At 37.4% G+C, this 19,202-nt stretch overlaps 1 protein-coding gene across 2 annotated transcripts in view; it reads right to left on the bottom strand.

The window, feature by feature from the left end:
* The window catches only part of CDKAL1 (CDKAL1 threonylcarbamoyladenosine tRNA methylthiotransferase), a 377,626-nt gene that overhangs the window by 234,354 nt on the left and 124,070 nt on the right, over positions 1–19,202 (bottom strand). For both annotated transcript variants that reach the window (XM_086842602.1, XM_023919638.2), the window contains exons 7-8: positions 14,693–14,741; positions 523–643 (exon numbers count right to left, since the gene is read on the bottom strand). In XM_086842602.1, the coding sequence (XP_086698728.1) occupies positions 523–643; positions 14,693–14,741 (170 nt within the window). The remainder of the gene's footprint in view (positions 1–522; positions 644–14,692; positions 14,742–19,202) is intronic.

Here is a 19,202-nt window from a genome sequence, read left to right as displayed (position 1 = left end):
AAAATAGAATTCCTCAAAGTAGGAGTACAGAACAGAAAAATACTTGTAATCTTATGGGGAAATGGGCATCCAGAGGTGATTGACAGGAGAGAGTAGCTTGTTCAAAAGAATATAAAAATGAAATATATGAGTGATGACTCTTTACGAACAGGTTAGAGGAGCAAGACAGAAGTAACTGTATCTAATTTAGCCATTAGTACATCTGGGCTGACAATCACATCAGACAGATCTTAACGATGTTTACAGACCATAATAAGTCACTAACAATATTCTGGAACCACCATCTTAGAAATCAAAAAAACAGAGTGAAAAAACACCCCTGTAAGTGCTCTTTTCTTCTTGTAACCAAATAAGCCAAGATTTATTTTCCAAAATGAATGTAATTTAACATTTTAAACTATTTAAAAGTGGTAATCCTGCCTCCTTCTGAGTAGCTTAGGAGTAGTACACTAGATCTGCAGAAAGAGATAAGAGGAATTTCTCTGCAGTACCCAATGTTTTGTAAGTTTGGAAGATTCTTACCCTGTATTGATGGAAATTATTTCTATCAGTGGATTCTTCCTAATCTTTGGCAAATCCAGTCGGGCTCCCCCCAAACGTTTTCCATTATCCTTTTTCTGACCCAGCAGTCTCACAGAATGACCTTCAAATTAAACAAAAAAAATGCAGTCATTACAAAGAACAAATCTCATCATAGTTGTTTTGATTTGCTCTTCTTCAGAAGTAGTGTTTATATTTCAAAGACTGAAAATGAGAATGAGATGTAATAATATATTTCCGCCAGCTGGAGCATTTAAAAGGAGACACTGACAGGTAAAATAAATCATCTTAAAATGAGCAAATTATTTCATCCAATTATCTTTTCACACTTGCATTTTCAGTTTTATATGATTAAAATTATCTAAGCAGTCTCATTTTCAGATTCTCTAGCAAATAAAAACATAGCAATAATATTTAAATGAGTTGTACGGCAGGATCAAAAGACTCTTCCCAAAAATTTCATTCAAACCTAAATCAGTAGGTAATAAACAACTAAATACTTTGTTAGCTTATTATATGGAGAACCAATACATTTCAAGGTTACCTGACTGTGAAAGTCTGAAAGTGCTGTGAAGCATATCCTCACATGTCCATGGCGAAGCTGACTACCAAGATTTGCACATATTCCTCCCACACCAGGACAACTGCAGGTCAGAAAACTGCCTCACAACTACTTTCCTGAAGGCATTTATATTCAGAGAGTAAAATACAAATAATTTCACCAACTGCTTACAACATCAGTCATACCACGATAAGTCCTATATTTAAAGAGCACAAATGACAGGTATGATATTTCGAAGCAAGAACTAACAATGAAGAATCAGAAGTATGTGTGTATTATTGCATAAGGTAGACTAAAGTGTTCCCAAGTTATAAGTGTAAAACTTGTACCATTTACTCCACAAAGCCTAGAACAGGCAGGTGAGAGACAGCAAATGAAAGCTAATTGTAGATACCTGAACACAGTTGGAAAACAACAATTCAAACTGGCAGGAAGAGAAAGTATGTGTCTGTTGAACTTGGAAAACTCCCTGATAGTAAACCCTACAGCTTCAATCTGCCAAATATTTCAGGAAAGAAAAAACTAACCTTAAAATAGGAGGGGTGTGAGAGGAATGCATGAAACTATAGAGTACGAGTTGAGTTATATCTAGCACAGCAAAGCCTATGACCAATTCAAATCAATTAAAAACTGTATTATATCAAAGCTCCTAACTTATATTACCAACAGATATTTACAAAGTTAATTCCTTCATCGGTCAAAGCCTTCCCTCCCTGCCTGTTTTGAGGAGTCATAAATTAGTTTTTGAATAATGTGGCATTCATGCTCTTAATTAATTTCCTTGGTATGGCAACAACAGCCTGGAAAAAACTCAACTACTTCTAGAATAACATCTTCCTCAAGTTTATTTAAAGATACATAAAAATTCTAAATCAAAAATGTGATCAAATGAACAAGTGAGCAGGACTGACCTGATAGAATAAATGTTAATACCATTAGGAGACATAATGGTTAATACTGATAGAAGACATCAAAATGTCAACAGGAAACAAAAGGCATTACTTCTGCAGTTGCATTTGACAAAAATTTCATTACATCCTGTGGTGAATTTAGTAATATGGTGCTTGTGATACTAGCATTTGCTAAATTACTCACTTCTACCTTTTCTTGAGAATAAAAGCAATATCCTTGTCTCACAATACCATCAGTTATTTTCTAATTTAATGCTTCATTGAGGAGCTGCGAGCATGGCACCATTTTATTTACTTGTATAACAAAAGTGAGTGCCTTAAACCAGAAATGGAGAACATTCCTTTTTGTATTTCTTAATACTGGGGTTTATTTGAAATAAACCAGTTTATCCATTTTTAAAATATTCAGCTACACTGCCATATTAAAGGTGCATTTGGATTTATGACTGAAAACACAGTGGAACCATTCACAGTAGTTTTAAAACAATCAGGCTTAACAACAAGTTACCCAAAATTTAAAATCCACACACTTATCACACACACAGAACTGGGGTCAAACCACCATTCTTAAGTTTAAAAAAAAAAATAGAAACAACAAACCACAAAACCAAACTGCTCCCCTCCCCAAGTCGTGTGTCAGAGTGCAGAAGCAGAGAGGCCTCATCTCCTCAGAACACAGACCCTCACAAAGAGAAGCCATGTGAGTTACTGCTCTCTAACAGGAATTTAGCTCATGCTCACCTTTCTCATACTTAGAGCATTACTCAAACAGGCAACCACCCCAAAAAACACCTCACAAGATCAGGACAATTTTTCAGACAGAATATAACTTATAGGGAGAATAAGACTGATCATCTTCTATTGTCAGAGACTTCCTTTATTCAGGAAAGAAACTCCAGCTCTGTGACAATCTCACACGTGTTCCACTGAATGCTAACACCCACCCCAGCCCGAGCTCAGGAAATCTGTGTCCTGGCAATCAAATACAGCAGCTTATTCTCACATAAAATACACTTCTCATATTCCTCCTGAAGGACACTGCAGTTCAAATTAATATGAGGCTTGTAAGACCTGCAGGGTACTCTAGAATAACAACATCCCTGTACTTTTCAGTCCAGACACTAGAGGCTAAAAAAATGCTTCTAGTGGGAGATGACTTTTAGCAGAGACTTTAATGCTTCCAGAAAGCAAGCAACACACACACATCCAACTACTGTGACTTGTGTGGCAGGCACACTTAATTATTTTTTTTAAGACGTAAACCCCCTCAATTACAGTATTCGTGACCTTAAATCCTTTTTCCCCTACTCCATACAAGGACTATTTTGTTTCATTTTAAGTAATCACTAAAGCATCTGTTTACAGAATTGTTACTATTAATAAAACATAACTTGATAAACAGTGAATCATACTTTTTCACATGCTGTAGATCTTTTTTTCCTCATACTTATTTCAGGAAAACTTAAAAATAAGTATTTTGCCATCTTTGACTAGGAAAAAGCTAAGTGACTTTTATTTTAGATTGCCTAACCGGCACTATTAAGCCCAGAGCAACATCAGGCTTAACAGAAAAAGGAGTAATTCTAAATCTCATTCATGACCTCCTCTCAAAGCTTAGAACGGGACAAAACACTGCAATTAAGCTTTACTTCTAAAGCATTTTAAGTGATTAAGTTACCTTCTCTCTGACTTTACAGGTTGCATAACTTACCTAAGCAAAGCAGGTGTCTCAAACTTAAAAGGAGTCTTTCTTTTCATGTTTATTTTGTTTCTTTCCTTTTTATTTTTTTTTTTTTTAAGTTTCATACAACATTCTTGAAAACTGAGTTAATCTCAAGTCTATTACCATAATGACGAGTGCTCCATCTCAGATATCAAACAAACACCACTCCTTTTTTGAGGGCTCACTCTACAGTTCAAGCTTTGAAACACAGCTTAAAGACACACAGATCTAGTCAGGTTAGATAGGAAAGCCTAAATGATCTAGGCCTATTAACTGCCTCTGCTATAAAAATAACTTTTCTACTTCTACATAGTCTAGCAGCAGATAAAATTCCATTAAGAAAAAATAAAACAAAACCTGAAAAAGTTAATTAGTGGTTTAGGTCATGCTTCAAAGCAGATTTTCACTAATTAGTAGATAATTAATACAGATTACAACATAACAGAAGTACTAACCAAGTCCAGCAAGGACACTTGCAGAGCAGAATCACTCACAAGTGCAAATGAAATCAAGCTAGGAACAATTTAAAATTAATCAGAGCTCTCTAGTTTGCAGAACTGTTTAATACTAACTCATCTTTACATGGAAGTCAGTAGATACAGTTCACATTACTTGGTACTATCTGCAAGAAGGATGAGATTTGAATGAAGTAATCAGGACATTAAATCCCATTGTTAGTCTAAAAGAGGGCATTTAAATGTGTCTAGTTTGATAATTCAGTATGCAAAATGAAAATATTTTCAAGGTATTTCACTTGTTAAAAAGAACACAAAGAAGCAGCACAGTTTTAAAGGCACGTACATATACGTTTAATAATAAATGTATGTGCTTCAGGATTGATGGAGAAGGCCCAATCTTGAAATACAAATATATGAAGGGAACAGTTAATGGAATTTCTTTGTCATGACATTATAGCATTAAATGTCCTGTGAACCTCAGGCTACCATCAGATCTCTGTGACCTAGAACCACAGAAGCATGCTAATGATATTGGAGCAAACAGATTCAAATGGGACTGGTACTTTCATTGTTTATTACAAGAATAAGTCAGGGGCAAGTAGCCTGACTTCGTAAATTTTAGTAAACTTTACCTGGCTATCAGCATCATATCAGGTACTAGTAGATCTATATTACAATAGTCAGCTTCACTCTGTCCATAGGCTGGGACCCCTCAAGAACTGCTGGGAAATTATAGCTGCTTGAAAGATGGAAGAGGGCACCCACTGAGGGAACCCTGCACACCCCTCTGGAGCTATACATTGTGCCTCTGAAACAAAGCTCCCAGCCAGACATAGACTTCTTAGCTATTAGCTTCAAAGTACAGTGCAGATATCTCAAGCAGCTCAAAACCACGATTTTACAGAAAATCCTCAAAGATGCAGGAAACCCCAGCCTTGGCAGCAACCATTTCTATTGTTTTCTGCTTGTTCTGTTACCCACTCTCTCCCTTTCCCAGTTACATCACTGTGCTTAGAGGTTATTCACCATTTCCTGAAAGACGCTTTTTTCCTCACAGCACAGCTGCCAATGCACTGTTCTGCACTTCTCAGATGTCTCTCACCAACCTGTCTGATCTTCTCCAGCATCTTTAGGGAACAGGATTAAGCACTATTTCGTGTATTCTTGCACACATTTCCTTCCACCACTGTTTGGTTCTTAATGAATAGAGAGTTTCCTTTCCTCAAGGTTAGCACTGGAAAAAATAGCACGTAGGAGCAGTGTAGCTAAGGAAAGTAAGGTAAAAGCACATGAAGGAAAACCAAAGTAATACATTTCTTCAAAGTAAATTAAAGGAAGAAGTGTAAAGAAGAACCAAAAGCAGCAATAAAGACTGAAAGAAGCATCAAGCAAGGGCAGACCATAAGCTCCTCTCAATCTTTTCTCCCTGCCCTGCAGCACAAACATGCTGTCCCGCAGCAGACATGACTGATTTCAAAGGAATTCCCAAGCTCCCCAGAGCAATCACATGCTGTCAGACACACACAAGTGCAAAAACAAGGACACTAATTGGTTTAGGACTCTGCTGTGTGGATGCTCCCACCCAAACCAACCCCAGCTGGCCAGCAGCACATTGGCATCCCTGAATGTCATCAGTGGCATTTCCTGTCACAAGTAAATTCAGGGAGCAAAGAAAAGCCAAACCTAACTGAAAGGTATATGCCTTGTTCCAGACTAAGCAACTAATATAAATCATTCCTCTTCTGGATCAGTGAAGATGGGAATGTTCTGTAACAGTCAAACTCCTTCATCTGGTGTAGGCAGAATAGGAATAGGAATATAGAATAGGAATAGGGACTAATTCAGACTAATGCTGTCAGAGTTACTTCTCTTTCCTTGTGTATCACTGCACCATGCTTTGGGCCAAGTATCCAGTCCCATTAGGATGCTGACAGCAGGTGGTATGTTTGATCCAGCCTCTGCATTCAAAACTCTTTGATAAAAAGATTGCTTTCCATCCTACACCAAATAAAAAAGATTCATAGAAAAGTGCAGGCATTACTAAGCTTACAGCACGTTTGTAACTAGCTTGAAATACAGAGAACTACTAAGTGTTGCACTTGGAATTAGCATCCAACAATAATACTGCTTTAGAAGACTCTGGAATGTGAGTGTCACACCAGTGAAGACAGGAGCTTTTAAAAATAAATTTAATGTAATTTCAAAAACAAGATATTCAGTAAAAATGGTCTGCAGGTGTCCCATATTGCTAAAATTCATATACCACTTTCTCTCCATTAAATATGCAATAACCTCTTTATTCTTGGCATGCTTCCAGGATATGACTCAATCATAACAATGTTTTGTAAGCACTAAAACCATACTGTACAAGAAGTCACACAAAAAAGAGATAACTATTAACAAGGTATTACTGTCCATGTAAAAATTTCACCAAGTTAAATAAAAAATATAAGTATTCAAGAACATTTTTGACACATCCATGGTATTTTCCTCTCACAGCAAAAGCACTTGAAATGCACTATTAAGGCTCTATTTCCTTTTTTTTTCTTCAGGATTCAATAGCTTCACCCTACTTATTCTGAGATCATGCAATGTTATTGTCTTTCTGAAAAAGGGCCTGAACGTTAAATCTCCTGTGAGCTCAAAATGCCAGCCACAATTCCACAGCTCAGAAGGACAATACTAAGAATCGACTACAGGAAGAGTTCCCCTGACCCTCCATCCTCACCTCTCTCTGAAGAAATGTATTTGATTAGGATCAAAGATTCTGCTCAAAACCTCAGGAGATCCTGGAGAGAAAACTTCCAAGGGAAAAGACATTTTGAATCAGATAAAACAGGCTGCATTATGAGGAAGGGAAGTGCTGAAAGCAGGATTGTCAGAGCCAGCTGCAGCAGCACAAGTAACTTGCCTAATGTTTTGGGGTGTGCAGCCTGAACAGAACAAATTTAGCCTTAGAGTGAAACGCTGAGCTGAACTTCCTGCTGTGTGAAAAATCATGAGGTACTTTTTGCATTTACCAGCCACAAGGATTCTTTAACAGAGCTAAATACAGGTGAGTCTAACCAACATGAACAGGACAGAAAAATAGGGATGCTATAAGGTAGTCATTCACTCAAAGCATGGAAAAGAGCACATACAGATCTGGAAGAAAAGGCACCTTTTCCATGCACATCACAGGATCATTTAACAATGAGGAATCACAATTGTGATTTTGCTGAGATTTTTCATCTGTTTCCCACCCAACTGCTTGTTTTCTTCTTCTGTGGGACTGTTTATCTCCCATTCAGTTTCTGTGAGCTACTTACAAAATAAAGTCGCAACAGTGACAGTTATAATAGGGATAGTCAGTTCTATCAGATTTATAAATTAAATCAATGAAATAACTACACTGAAAAAAATAATTACAAAGCCTTTCTAAAGTCCTGGATCATCTCACACACCTAATAGGCCCTGCATGCCCAAAAGCATTTGAACAGACACAGCAAAAATAGCAATGAACTTTCTTGTAAGAGCAAAATCCAGTTGATGGTAACAGAAATCTCTTGCCCCAGCAGGTACAATTTTAATATTGAGCCACATCATTATTGATGTTTTACAAAAGCAATTAAAAACTGCCTTTGCAGAAACAGATTCTCCACAATTACTGTATATTCCTAATCGTGCTCTATATTTTTATTTAAATTACAGTCTACAATGCTGAACTCTCTGAACTGAAAGTGGCACAGATCATGGTATTACTATTTGGAACTCATCAGTACCTTTCAGTACATCACACTTTTACTAAGCAGTCAGAAAGGGGCAATTGAAAGACAACATGGTGTTCTCACTGAAGAATCTGAATAAACCTTCATTTAAAAACCATACAGTGGGACACCTTCCAGCCAAGTCCTTTATAAGCCAATATTGTTGTCAAAGTAGTTCTTAAATAACAGGAAGAAAAGAAAAAAAAAGCTACTTGTTTGAGTAAAAACACTCTTTCTACCCTTAATGCTTTGATAACAACAAAAAGTTTATCATTTTGTTTAAATAGGAGTATCTCCAAAATTGCCAATCCAGGGCACACAAAACAGAGGCAGGTGACATGTACCACATTATGCCACTAATCTCAGTGATTGATACATACAACTGAATGATTGGTTAATCTTTTAATCACGCTCATGGTCCCAAGTTACTGACTCACTGTGTAACTCTGTGTATTGTCCACTGAAAACATGATTTCAATCCCACCCAAATTTCTTAAGTCTGTCAAACACAGCCCCTGGCAGAAGTTCATAGAACCATAGAATTTATAGCTATGGGGTTGCAAAGGACCTTAAAGATCATCTAGTCCCAACCCCTATGCCATGGGCAGGTACATCTCCCACTAGACCGGGTTGCTCAAGAACAGTTTTTCCAGTTAGTGCCTTTACTTTTCCACAATCTCAGTTTAAAAGATACTTCTTCCTCCTGGAAATAGCATTAGGGACGTGGTACTGGCTAAAGGGGCCTCTGCAAGGAGAGGCCAGGGCTGCCAAGTGCCAGATCCAGCTGGCTCCAGCTGCCTCCAAAAGCTCTGCCACAGGGCTCAGTGGAACCCCACATCTGTCACATGTGTAAAAACGGGAAAAACTGTCTGGCAGTGAGGAAATAAGTGTGAAGGAAAGCCCTGTGAGCAGCAAGGTGAGAAGAGAAGAAGGATAAAGAGAAGAAGCAGGAGGTGGTGCAGGCACCCCACTGGATTCCCCTGCAGCCCCTGGAGAAGAGCACAGTGAAGCAGGACATCCCCCTGCAGCGGAGCAGCAGCCTGGAGCAGGGCTCCGGCAGCAACTGCACCAAGCCTGTGGGACCCACACCGGAGCAGCCTGCTCCTGAAGGACTGCACCCCTGCAAGGACCCACGCTGGAGCAGTGCTTAGGTCCCCAGAGCCCACAGGAATGGCCCAGGCTGGAGCAGGAGGACAATGTGGGGAAGCAGAATCAGCACAGAGGGGCTGTATTGGGCTGACCACAGCCTCCACACTCATCTCCCTGCACCACTCAGGGGGAGGAGATGGAGGAGTCTGGGATGAGAGACTGAAGCTGAGCATGGGAAGAAGAGGGGTGGGGGAAGGCAGCTATAGTTTCTCACCACTCTATTCTATTTTTAACTGGTAATAAATTAAATTAATTTCCCCCAAGTCGAGTCTGTTTTCCCTATGATGGTAACTGGTAAGTGATCTTCCTGTCATTATCGTGACCCAAAAGTTATCCCATCTTATTTTCTCCACTGCCCTTGTGAGGAGTGGGAGCAAGAAAGCAGCTGGGTGGGGGTCTGGCAGTCAGACAAGGTTAACCCACCACACAGTGAAATAAATAAAACAACCCACCCAAAACTGCCCCACTCCCCCCCCTCCCCCTCCTTTCTATGTCCTTTCAAAGGAGACAGAAACAGGGACTTGATGAGGCCACTACCCTCCCTCTGACCCTCCTTAAGCTGCACTTTGGCACAGACAGTCAGTTTCCTGACTGGGAGCCAAATGATACTTTTCCTCAAATAGGAACTCCTGACTCCTCCAGTTTTTATTCTTCATTTGGCCTGTCATCAGCTTCTTAAGTCAAGGCTACTCTTCCCACAATCACAGAAACTGAAAAGAGACTTTTTTATCTACTGTTACCAGCAGATTATAGTGAAATCAAGCAATCAATCAATCAATACTATTTAACATTCTGGCATTCATATACATACACACACATAGATATAAATATATATATATACACATACACACATACTCTCAGGTGGACAATCCAGTATAGATTCTACACTTTAGCCTATATATAATATAGGTACCATTTATCTCATTTTCATACCAACAGACACTGCAACTATCATGAATCAGTAACTGCCAACCACATGAGGACAGTTAAACAATTTAGCAAATAATGGTCAATGTTTTAACTGGGAATGGATGGGCAACTTCACCAGACAGGTCAACGTGACTGAAACTGAGAAAGGTTATGCTAAGTATAAAGGGCTCAACCCTGAAGTAATTTCCTTTGGTTGTTTTTTATAATCAGGTCTAATGACCTATTGTAAAACTATGTTTTGTGAAAGCATTAGACAGACACAATATGGACTAAACCCAATTCAACCTATGTCCCTCACCTCCCTAAGGCCTAAGCTAAAAGCAGACTGTACACAAATACTCTGGTCCCACACCTCCCACCTCCAAAAACCCTTAATTAACATGGAATTTGAGAGCATGTCTAGAAAGGAAGGGGGAAAGACCTAAGTCTCTAAAGACCTCAAAGCCAGAAAAGAAAAATTTCTCTATAAAGCACTTAACATTTCTCCTTTAAAATACAGAACAAATGTATTCTCTTGCCTGTTGTAAACTGTTCATAGCCAAGCTTGTATACACACACAGACTTTTTCTAAAGACAGATTTTAGAGTGATTCATAAAAAGCTGACTTGAGCAGTCACCATAAAGACATTCTTCAGTTCCCACCGAGGACAAATCTTCAGCTTATTGGAGCATACTACAGAAACTGATCATCCTAAATAACTTCCATATTCTATACTGAAATTTTACTAAGTGATGGAACACACATCAGTTATAGGCCTGTTTTCACCTAGCTCACAGACACCACAACTCCTTAGCAATTCTTTCCTTACATTCTATGTCATCACAACACCTTACTGGAAAACTAAGCACTTGAGCGGGAATGGTGCCCTAATGTTGTAAAAATTGCTGTAATCCAGACTTAAAATTTTGGTAATGTGCAGATGAAGTAAGGTTTACTAAACTGTTAAATCAGAACCCTGCATGACAAAACCATTCTGTTTATGAGGAAGACTGAGAGACACACTGGCTACACAATTGTGGCTGTCACTTGGAGAAACTCAATTCTGAGACTGTGAATGAATTATTTTGTCTAGTTCTTCACAGACATATAAATTACCACATCATATGAAAAGTATGTGAAGATGCCTCTAGTTAAAATATATCTTAGGACACAGTATAAATATTAATTAGACATGACCTGCATACAAATACTGCACTGCTATTGAAGATTGCCTCTGGAAGTGACAATTTACCTGCTAATTTACCTGCTAATTAGGAAATTTCAAAGATTCAATTCAACACTTGTGATAAAAGTTAGGATAGCATAAAATTGAGAAATCACTGAACCTCTTAAAAGTCTCTCTCTCTCTTTTAGCTGTCAGTGCAATTCTTTTTCATTTTCTGATGAAGCAGGATAAAAAGATAAAGTCACATAAAAAGTGTTTATCAGAATTATCTCGATGGAAAGCTGGGAACTAACAATTACACTGTCTTCACACATATGTGGCAAAGACCACCACAAAGACATATTTCTTGTAACTACCATCTCTTGACCCAGCAGAATGGAATTGTTCTGAAAAGGTCTCCCTGACAATGCCCTTAAGAATGAGGGGAAAAAAAAGCTAGAAGAAATCCTTTTATATTTCATACAAACAGTTCTAAATAATTCCAAGAAATCAGTTTTCTTTGGGAAAACAACAAGCCTTCCACCAAATCCAACAGGGAAGCCATTTTCATGAAAAACTGAAAAGATGACTATTTGGGGAAAAAAAAAAGGTAAGGAAAAAAAATTCTTTCTACAAACTTCCCAAAAACTGCAACTTCTACAAATGAAAAAAATTCAAGCATCCAAGAAAAAACTAAGCTACCACTTAAGAAATGGGAAGCCAGGGAAAGCTAGACTTTTAGACTTAAAACTAGCACCAGGGTAACTTGTTTCCACCTTGAAATTTGGATAGAAAATCCAGACAACTCAGGCTGACCAACCTACAGAGCACAGACACTATGAAGTTCCACTTATTTAGTCAAATATTTTTTTGAACATTCAATATATAATACTTTTAAGCTTTCAATATATACATAACCACACTACAAAAGTACACCATCCATGCAACTTTAGCTTTTCTTTAAAAAAAAAGTTAAAAAAAATGTGTCATTCAGCTATGACAGATACCCAGCTTAAAAGTCTCTGGTGCAAGCCGGCTCTGAATTCAGAATTCATGTTTAATTCCTGGTCCCACAACACCTCCATCTTCTGAAACCATTAGCAGCTTTAGAAGCTGTTACCAACAATGTAGACTCCTGAAAACTAAGGGTTACATTTCATTTGATTTTACACTTTTTTAATCTTCTACCATGTATCCATTTTATGTAAGAAAATATTCTAGTCAGCACCCCTATTATCTACAGTATTTTACTTCACTTAGATAATGGAAGTTCAACGTTAAACTCTTCATAAAACACAACGAAAAAGAGCTTCACATTCTTCTCCATTAGCAGATGATTCCAAAATACATAAAATAATGCAGCTTCTTTAAGTAAACTAAAGAAATATAAGTAAAAGCTCCTATTTTTATGGCTGGCTTTTACCAAAGTAAGATATTATCATATGCTATGATCTCTGCCAACTTGATTCTCCTTCCAATTGTAATTTTATTGTCACAGATGGGTTACAGTTGGAAAGGACCTCTGGAGACCACTTTGTCCAACGCTCTGACTCAAGGAGAGCCACTGAGAGCCAGTTCCCCAGGACCATGTCCACAGTATTTGAATACAGCCAGGGATGAAGCCTCTACCACCTCCCTCAGCCTGAGCCAGTGCTTGCTCATCCTCACTGTCAAAATGTGTTTGCTGGTGTTTAGAGGGAACCTCCTGTGCTTTTTTTTGCCCTTTGCCTCTAGTCCTGTCTGTGGGCACCACTGAAAAGGTGTCTCACTTCTCTTTGCACCCTCTCTTCAGGTATTTATATACTTTGATGTGATTCCCTCTCCCTGAGCCTTCTCAGACTGTCCTAGGAGGAGAAATGATCCAGTCTCTGTCTCTTAACCATCTCTGTTTGACTCTCTCCAGTATGCCAGTGTCTCTCTCAAAATGGAGAGCTGGCTTCTCTTTATTTTTTTTTCCAATAAAACTTCAGAAATCCTGCATTCCATTACCTTTTGGTTAATCCCTGATGGAACTGGCACTATGTATGGAATTCAGCAGCTCACTTTCTAATTCAAATCACTTTTAGTAAGCTAGAAAGAAACAAAAATATTTCCAAAAATTCACACTTTTTAAAGTTTGAATGTTCATTAACATTCCTATGAACCTTATTTTCCAGCATTATATCAATGTGAATGCAATCTAAAAATCCATTCAGTGAAAATCATTATTTTAACAGCTGCTACTAGATTATTTGTACACTTTCTAGTCATCTAACACTCTGTCACCATAACCTGAGTAATTATGTTATGAAAAAAGCAGTAATATTTGGAGTCAGTATAAATATTACAAAGCCAGATTTTGTAAAGAGAGGGTATGCTGACCCAGGTTATCATCTTACTCCCTTAAGAACAAATAAAAGGCAGGAAAAAGCAGATAGGGATCTGAAATACTGTTGTAAAAATCATTAAGCATCCTCATTTCCAACATATTGTCATGAACACCATGATGTTTCTGGGGAAAACAGTTTGGCTGATTAAATAAAAAATATGCACTGAATTTATTTCTTCTTTGTTTGTATGGTAAAGTAGGTTGTACCCCCCAAAAAATAGATGCCATAAGTTAAAGACAATCTGGGTAAAACTTTGGTTGGGAGTACACAAAAGTAAAGGTTTCACTTCTGAAAGCATCCAGAGCAACATGAAATCTTAAGGTCTTCAGATCACTAAAAGCCTTATACCACACTACACAATTTCATGATAGAAGCTTTCTTTTCCTTTTAAAAATCTGCACTACTTCAAACTTTCATGCTGTAGCTAAAAAAAAAAAAAAAATCATATTCCAGAATTAAAATTACTGACAATGTCTTGTGGACTAGACACTTGTTTATATTGAAAGTACAGCCAATTAAACTGAACCTTAAAATTTAAAGCTTCATGGAACAGTAATTTTTATGGCCTGATAAGTAATGGAGACAAACTTAGGTAACCCAGAAGGACCCAGACAAATATATTTATCTAACAGCAAATGTTTACTGGTCAGGCTGCAGAAACAATACTGGGGTTTTTCCCTCCTCCACTGCAAACTACTAAGAGTACACACACATGAACAAAGCCAGAGAGAACAAGGAACAGTTACAAAAGAACATTAAACCAGAAGATAATTTATCTGTCCTGCTGAGAAGAGCTTAGGGAGGTAAGCCAAAACATCAGAAAAGAAGAAAATACCAGAGAGCTAAACAGAAGAAAGTAGAAGAGTAACACTCAAGACAGTGCAGAAGCTTTATCCAATACTCTACACCAACCTACACAATGAAATGATTTCTTGAAGTCTCCTCTAGATCATTTACCTATGAAACCAACAACCCACAGAGCTCCTGACAGAAAACATCTCTGAAATCATCACTTAAACAAAGCATGACAAAGTATAGCACTGCCCAAACATTCAGCTCGAGCACAAAGCGTTAGGTTGAAAAAGAACACATCAGCAGCACTTCTGCTAATGCTCACATGTTTCAGACTAGCTGCAAGTAGTTCAAGTGTGATGCTTACCTTTAATAGTTTCCTCCACAACTTCTACTACACGATCTATCTGCTGAACCTAAAAAAAGTCAGAAGGTAAATACCTAAGTAGTCAACAACTGGACATACTTTCATAGTAACTAGTCTTCTGGATTAAGAAGGAGTAAAGACTTCTGGGCTGTGTTTTCATTTCATTTCATTCATTAGCCAGTTTTCAATTTCTGTGGATCTTGGCCAATCTGCCATAACTAACTTTAAAATTCACCACCCAATTTAAACCAAATTTTGTCCTCAAAAATGGCAAGCTCCCATATGTTTGGCAAAAATCACCAAACAGCTAGAAGGCTTTAAGTGTTATTCATGATCTGTGACAGGCAATGGTGAACCAGGCACTCAGCATCTGGGTGGCTCAAACAGCCAAAGTGCTCCCTCACCCCAGTCTCCACAGCAAAATAATGGATAATATCAAAAAGCTGAGGATACTGTCAGGGCAGAGTATAGGGGAGAAAATTTATGAGGTACTGGATGGGAAAGACACTGGAACATATGAAAAAATTAAAAATACTGTTGTTTAGTTTAAGAACTTCACAGAGAACAGAACAGAATTTTCCTGAACTTAAAGCAGCCTGTGTTTGGAAATGAAGAGAAAAGCCCTCATGCTTTTCACAACACAGAATAGTATTTAATGACCATTATATAACATCTGCAATGAAGACAACAAATTTATGTTTTAGTGTTACGTTTGCCAAAATTCACCAATAAGGAGATAAGTAGTTCAATTATTTCTTAATAGATATACAGTCTTATCTATATATATAGATATATATAGTCTTTATTTAAAGTCAATGGCCAACACACTGTAGGGATTTTGGCATATAAAGTACAAGGAATCAACATTAACAGTGCAAAATTAAACACTCAGGAATTCTCCAAGATGAGATTCTTTCCAGAGCTTGCACCCAAACCACTTATTCTGTGTAATTCTTCTACAGATATTTACATACAATGCAGGAAAGCCAACTTGCCACACTTAAGTTAGTTTGCAATTTTTCCACAATATTCCTTTTTAAATACTGCTTCTCTAAGCTGCACATTACATGAATTAGATTTAGTATGATTTTAGCAGTCTTTTCTTTGGAGTTTCTTTTCCAGCTTGTTTACAAAATAAGCAGAAAAGCACAAGTTGCAGACACCTAAGGAAAAGAACCTGGTCTGCAACAAGGAGCCTGGAACCTGGATCCCTTGTATCAAAGCCATTGAGTCTCTGGGTCCTAAACCACTGAGTTTGTCACTCAGTCTTGTCTATTTCACATTCATTTTCCCAATCTGTCTAATAGAAGTTTAAAAAAAGTTCACCTAAAGTTGGAGCCCAATTTTAAATTCCCAACTGAAGTCAGTGGGAGTCAGTTCCTTTCCTCGTCTGGGTGTTGGATCAAGTCCATGTAAAAGCATTTTTCTTTTTCTTTTTTTTTTTTAATCTTTTGAAATACAGCCTTTTAAAATAGGGATGTCCATCATTTCAGATTTTTGAATACAGTATATTAGTTATGAATTCTAGAAATTAGTTTATAGTACTGCAAATATCTGCCTTTTAATAATTCTACTGAAAAATAAATACATTTAAATATTTTTCTGGATCACAAGCATTAACATTACAGACATACTGACTTATCTAGCAATCAGCTTGTATAGAAACCACACATAAGCAGTCATATGGAACACATGCATATTTACATACTTCTGTACATATCCATTTTGGATATAGTTTTAAAAATTATGACCCAAGATATTCAACATACATACTTTCTACTAAATGTTTAAAAAATAAATAGAAAAATTCCAGTTGAAAATAGAAGTGTACACATTTAAAACTACACAACAGTTAGGGAGCAAAGTCTGTGTTATATTATCTAAAACATTACTGCTATATGTCTCAGTGCCAGACTGTTTAAGTTCATAACCATTTTAGTAATTTAAAATATGAGAAACTGTGGTGGTTCATAACCTGAGCCATCAATTACTTTCTGCATTGTGCATCTGAGGAATTTTTGCATTGCTGCAAATCCTCTGTTGAATAAAAATAGAAAAAACCCACCAACCATTATATCACATCTTCATTTTATTGGATAAATTAAATTATTCTCAATATGTCCATCAAGAAGATGGCTCATGTAAGTAATTAAAATTATAAGTCTGAGAGATAATGAGATCTGCACCTAGAAATGGATGTTTGTTCTGCCTTACATGTTATTTCCCACATTAAATATTTTTTTCATTTTAAATTATTGGATATTATTTGGCTAAAGCCACAAGTGCTCAAGAAGAAAATGTGGAATGCTTCCAGTCTGCACTTGTGAAGATAAAAGTATCTTAGAAAATGTGAGGTGAATCTGAAGTGAGAAGAGGGAAAGGTTTACAAGATTCTTATTTTGAAAAAAAAAAAAAAAAAAAGGGGGTGAGGAATGAAAAAGGGACAAAAATATTACTAAGTCATAGTAATAAATTTTATTGCATATACAAAGGCCTGCTGGATTCTGTTCCTCACATCTCACTAATACCTTGTAGACAATTCTGCTCTGGATTGGTATCTAAGTGGTGTATGTGTAAACCTTCAGAGCAGAGCTCCAGTAACGTCTCCATCAGGCATCAGGAAGCCCATGAGGCACAGAGATATCTTGGCGGTGTAGGAAGGGAAATGACACCATTCCTCAACATTTCTTTGGAGAATGTCTCAAAAAAACAACCCCCCAGGACTGACAGCAGGACACCACTGCTGGGAGTGGTTAGTGCACCCTATTTGGTGCCCCAGATCTTGTGGGGCCTTGTTTCCAGCATAGTTAAGTGTATTTTGGACTTAATGTCCATTTCAAATGGTTCTTCTTTAGAATGTGAATAGAACAAGAGCACAACAGAATTGAGCTGACAGCTGAGTAGAACTATACAAAAAAAAAAACAACAAAAAACCAAAAAAAAAAAAAACCAAACAAAAAAAAAAACCAAAAAAAACAACCACCACAAATCAGAGCTGAGATCAATATGAGCCAAGAGCACAGGTAAGGCTCAAAACCCCATGAAGGAGTGGCCAAAGCAGGAAACCGTCTGGTGAAAAAGCAAGGATAAAGATAGTTTTATCAAAGCATGAAGGCTGAGTTGAAACAAAGGCCAGGAAAAATCTATGACCCCTCCTGGCAGGATCAGAGCTAGGTATAAGTACAGCTCAGCAATCATTTGTATCCACAATAACCCAGCACTCCCAAGCCCCCCACTAAAACCTATATCCCTAAGCACCATATCTACATGACTTTTAAATACCTCCAGGGATGGTGACTCAACCATTTCCCTGAGTAGTCTGGTCCAATGCATGACCACCCTTTACATAATGAAATTTTTCCTAAGATCCAATATAAACACCTTAGGAGTGAGCATACATATCTATACATAGCTTTTTTTTTTTTTTCCATCTAGGAAAAACCCTACAGATTGATTCTCATTGACATAGTTAAGAAACAAAATGGTCACTACATAGATAAAATAATCTCTCTTAGGTAATTAGAACATACTATTTATAATACTGAAGATTTTAACTCCAGTTCACTAACTGTCAGTTTCATCTCACCTTATTTTGGGATTTCTGCCAAATGATGGATGTTAAAAGACTACTCAGCCTATTCCCTCTCCAAATCCAGTAAAAGGAGAATACATGGCTTCAAAAGGCACTTCAGGTCTTCTAAAAATCTAAGTTATTTTAGAGATAATTATCTTCATTGACCATAAAGAGAGCTGAGCAAAACAGACTCTCAAATTACAGCACTTAGGCAAGATAAATCTAGGGCTTAATACGTAACTTCAAAAGGCATGTGACTAGCCACCCTGGCCTCAGAGGCATAACATCTGTGTTTAAAACCTTTCCTGACAATACTGACCATAGTAATGGGCATTACTCTGGGTTAGGAATGTATTCTGACACAGACTTTAAAGGGAAGGAGACTAACCAAGAGAAGCACATAAACAATTTATTTTCATTGCTAAACACTGGCACAGCTGAAGGATAACTCTTACCTAAATTAATTGCTACACCCTTTGATTTATAGGATAGTATATAACTGCTGTAGAAATGAGCAGAAATGAGTTTTGAATTTGCACATCCAATTTTCAGTTTAAAAGTAGGTGCTTAAGTGACACTCTTTTCTGACTTCCCAGGTTCAAGTGTCCTATCTGAATATCAACATGGGAATTCAAAGGCCAAAGCCGACCAGCAAAGGTTTGTATGAAATCATTCGTAGCCATAAGTTACAGAAGAACAGTTTCTACCTGTTCTCAGGTTTTCAGCATGCTTTCCATAAAGTTCTGCTATTTCAAATAATTCAGAGTAAAATTTCATCAAATTTGACTTTTATGAAGCACATATTGGATATCTGCATTTATGCAAGGCTCTGTTTTAAGGGCAGCAAACAGGATTGCAATCCTGAATGCAGTGTGGCCTTATAAACACTACAAAGCAGGCAAGTATCACCATCTCTGTTTTGCAAACATCATCCAA

This window comes from Cyanistes caeruleus, chromosome 1, assembly GCF_971803275.1.
Source record: "Cyanistes caeruleus chromosome 1, bCyaCae1.hap1.1, whole genome shotgun sequence".
NCBI lineage: Eukaryota > Metazoa > Chordata > Aves > Passeriformes > Paridae > Cyanistes > Cyanistes caeruleus.
This window is presented reverse-complemented; position numbering and strand designations above follow the sequence as displayed.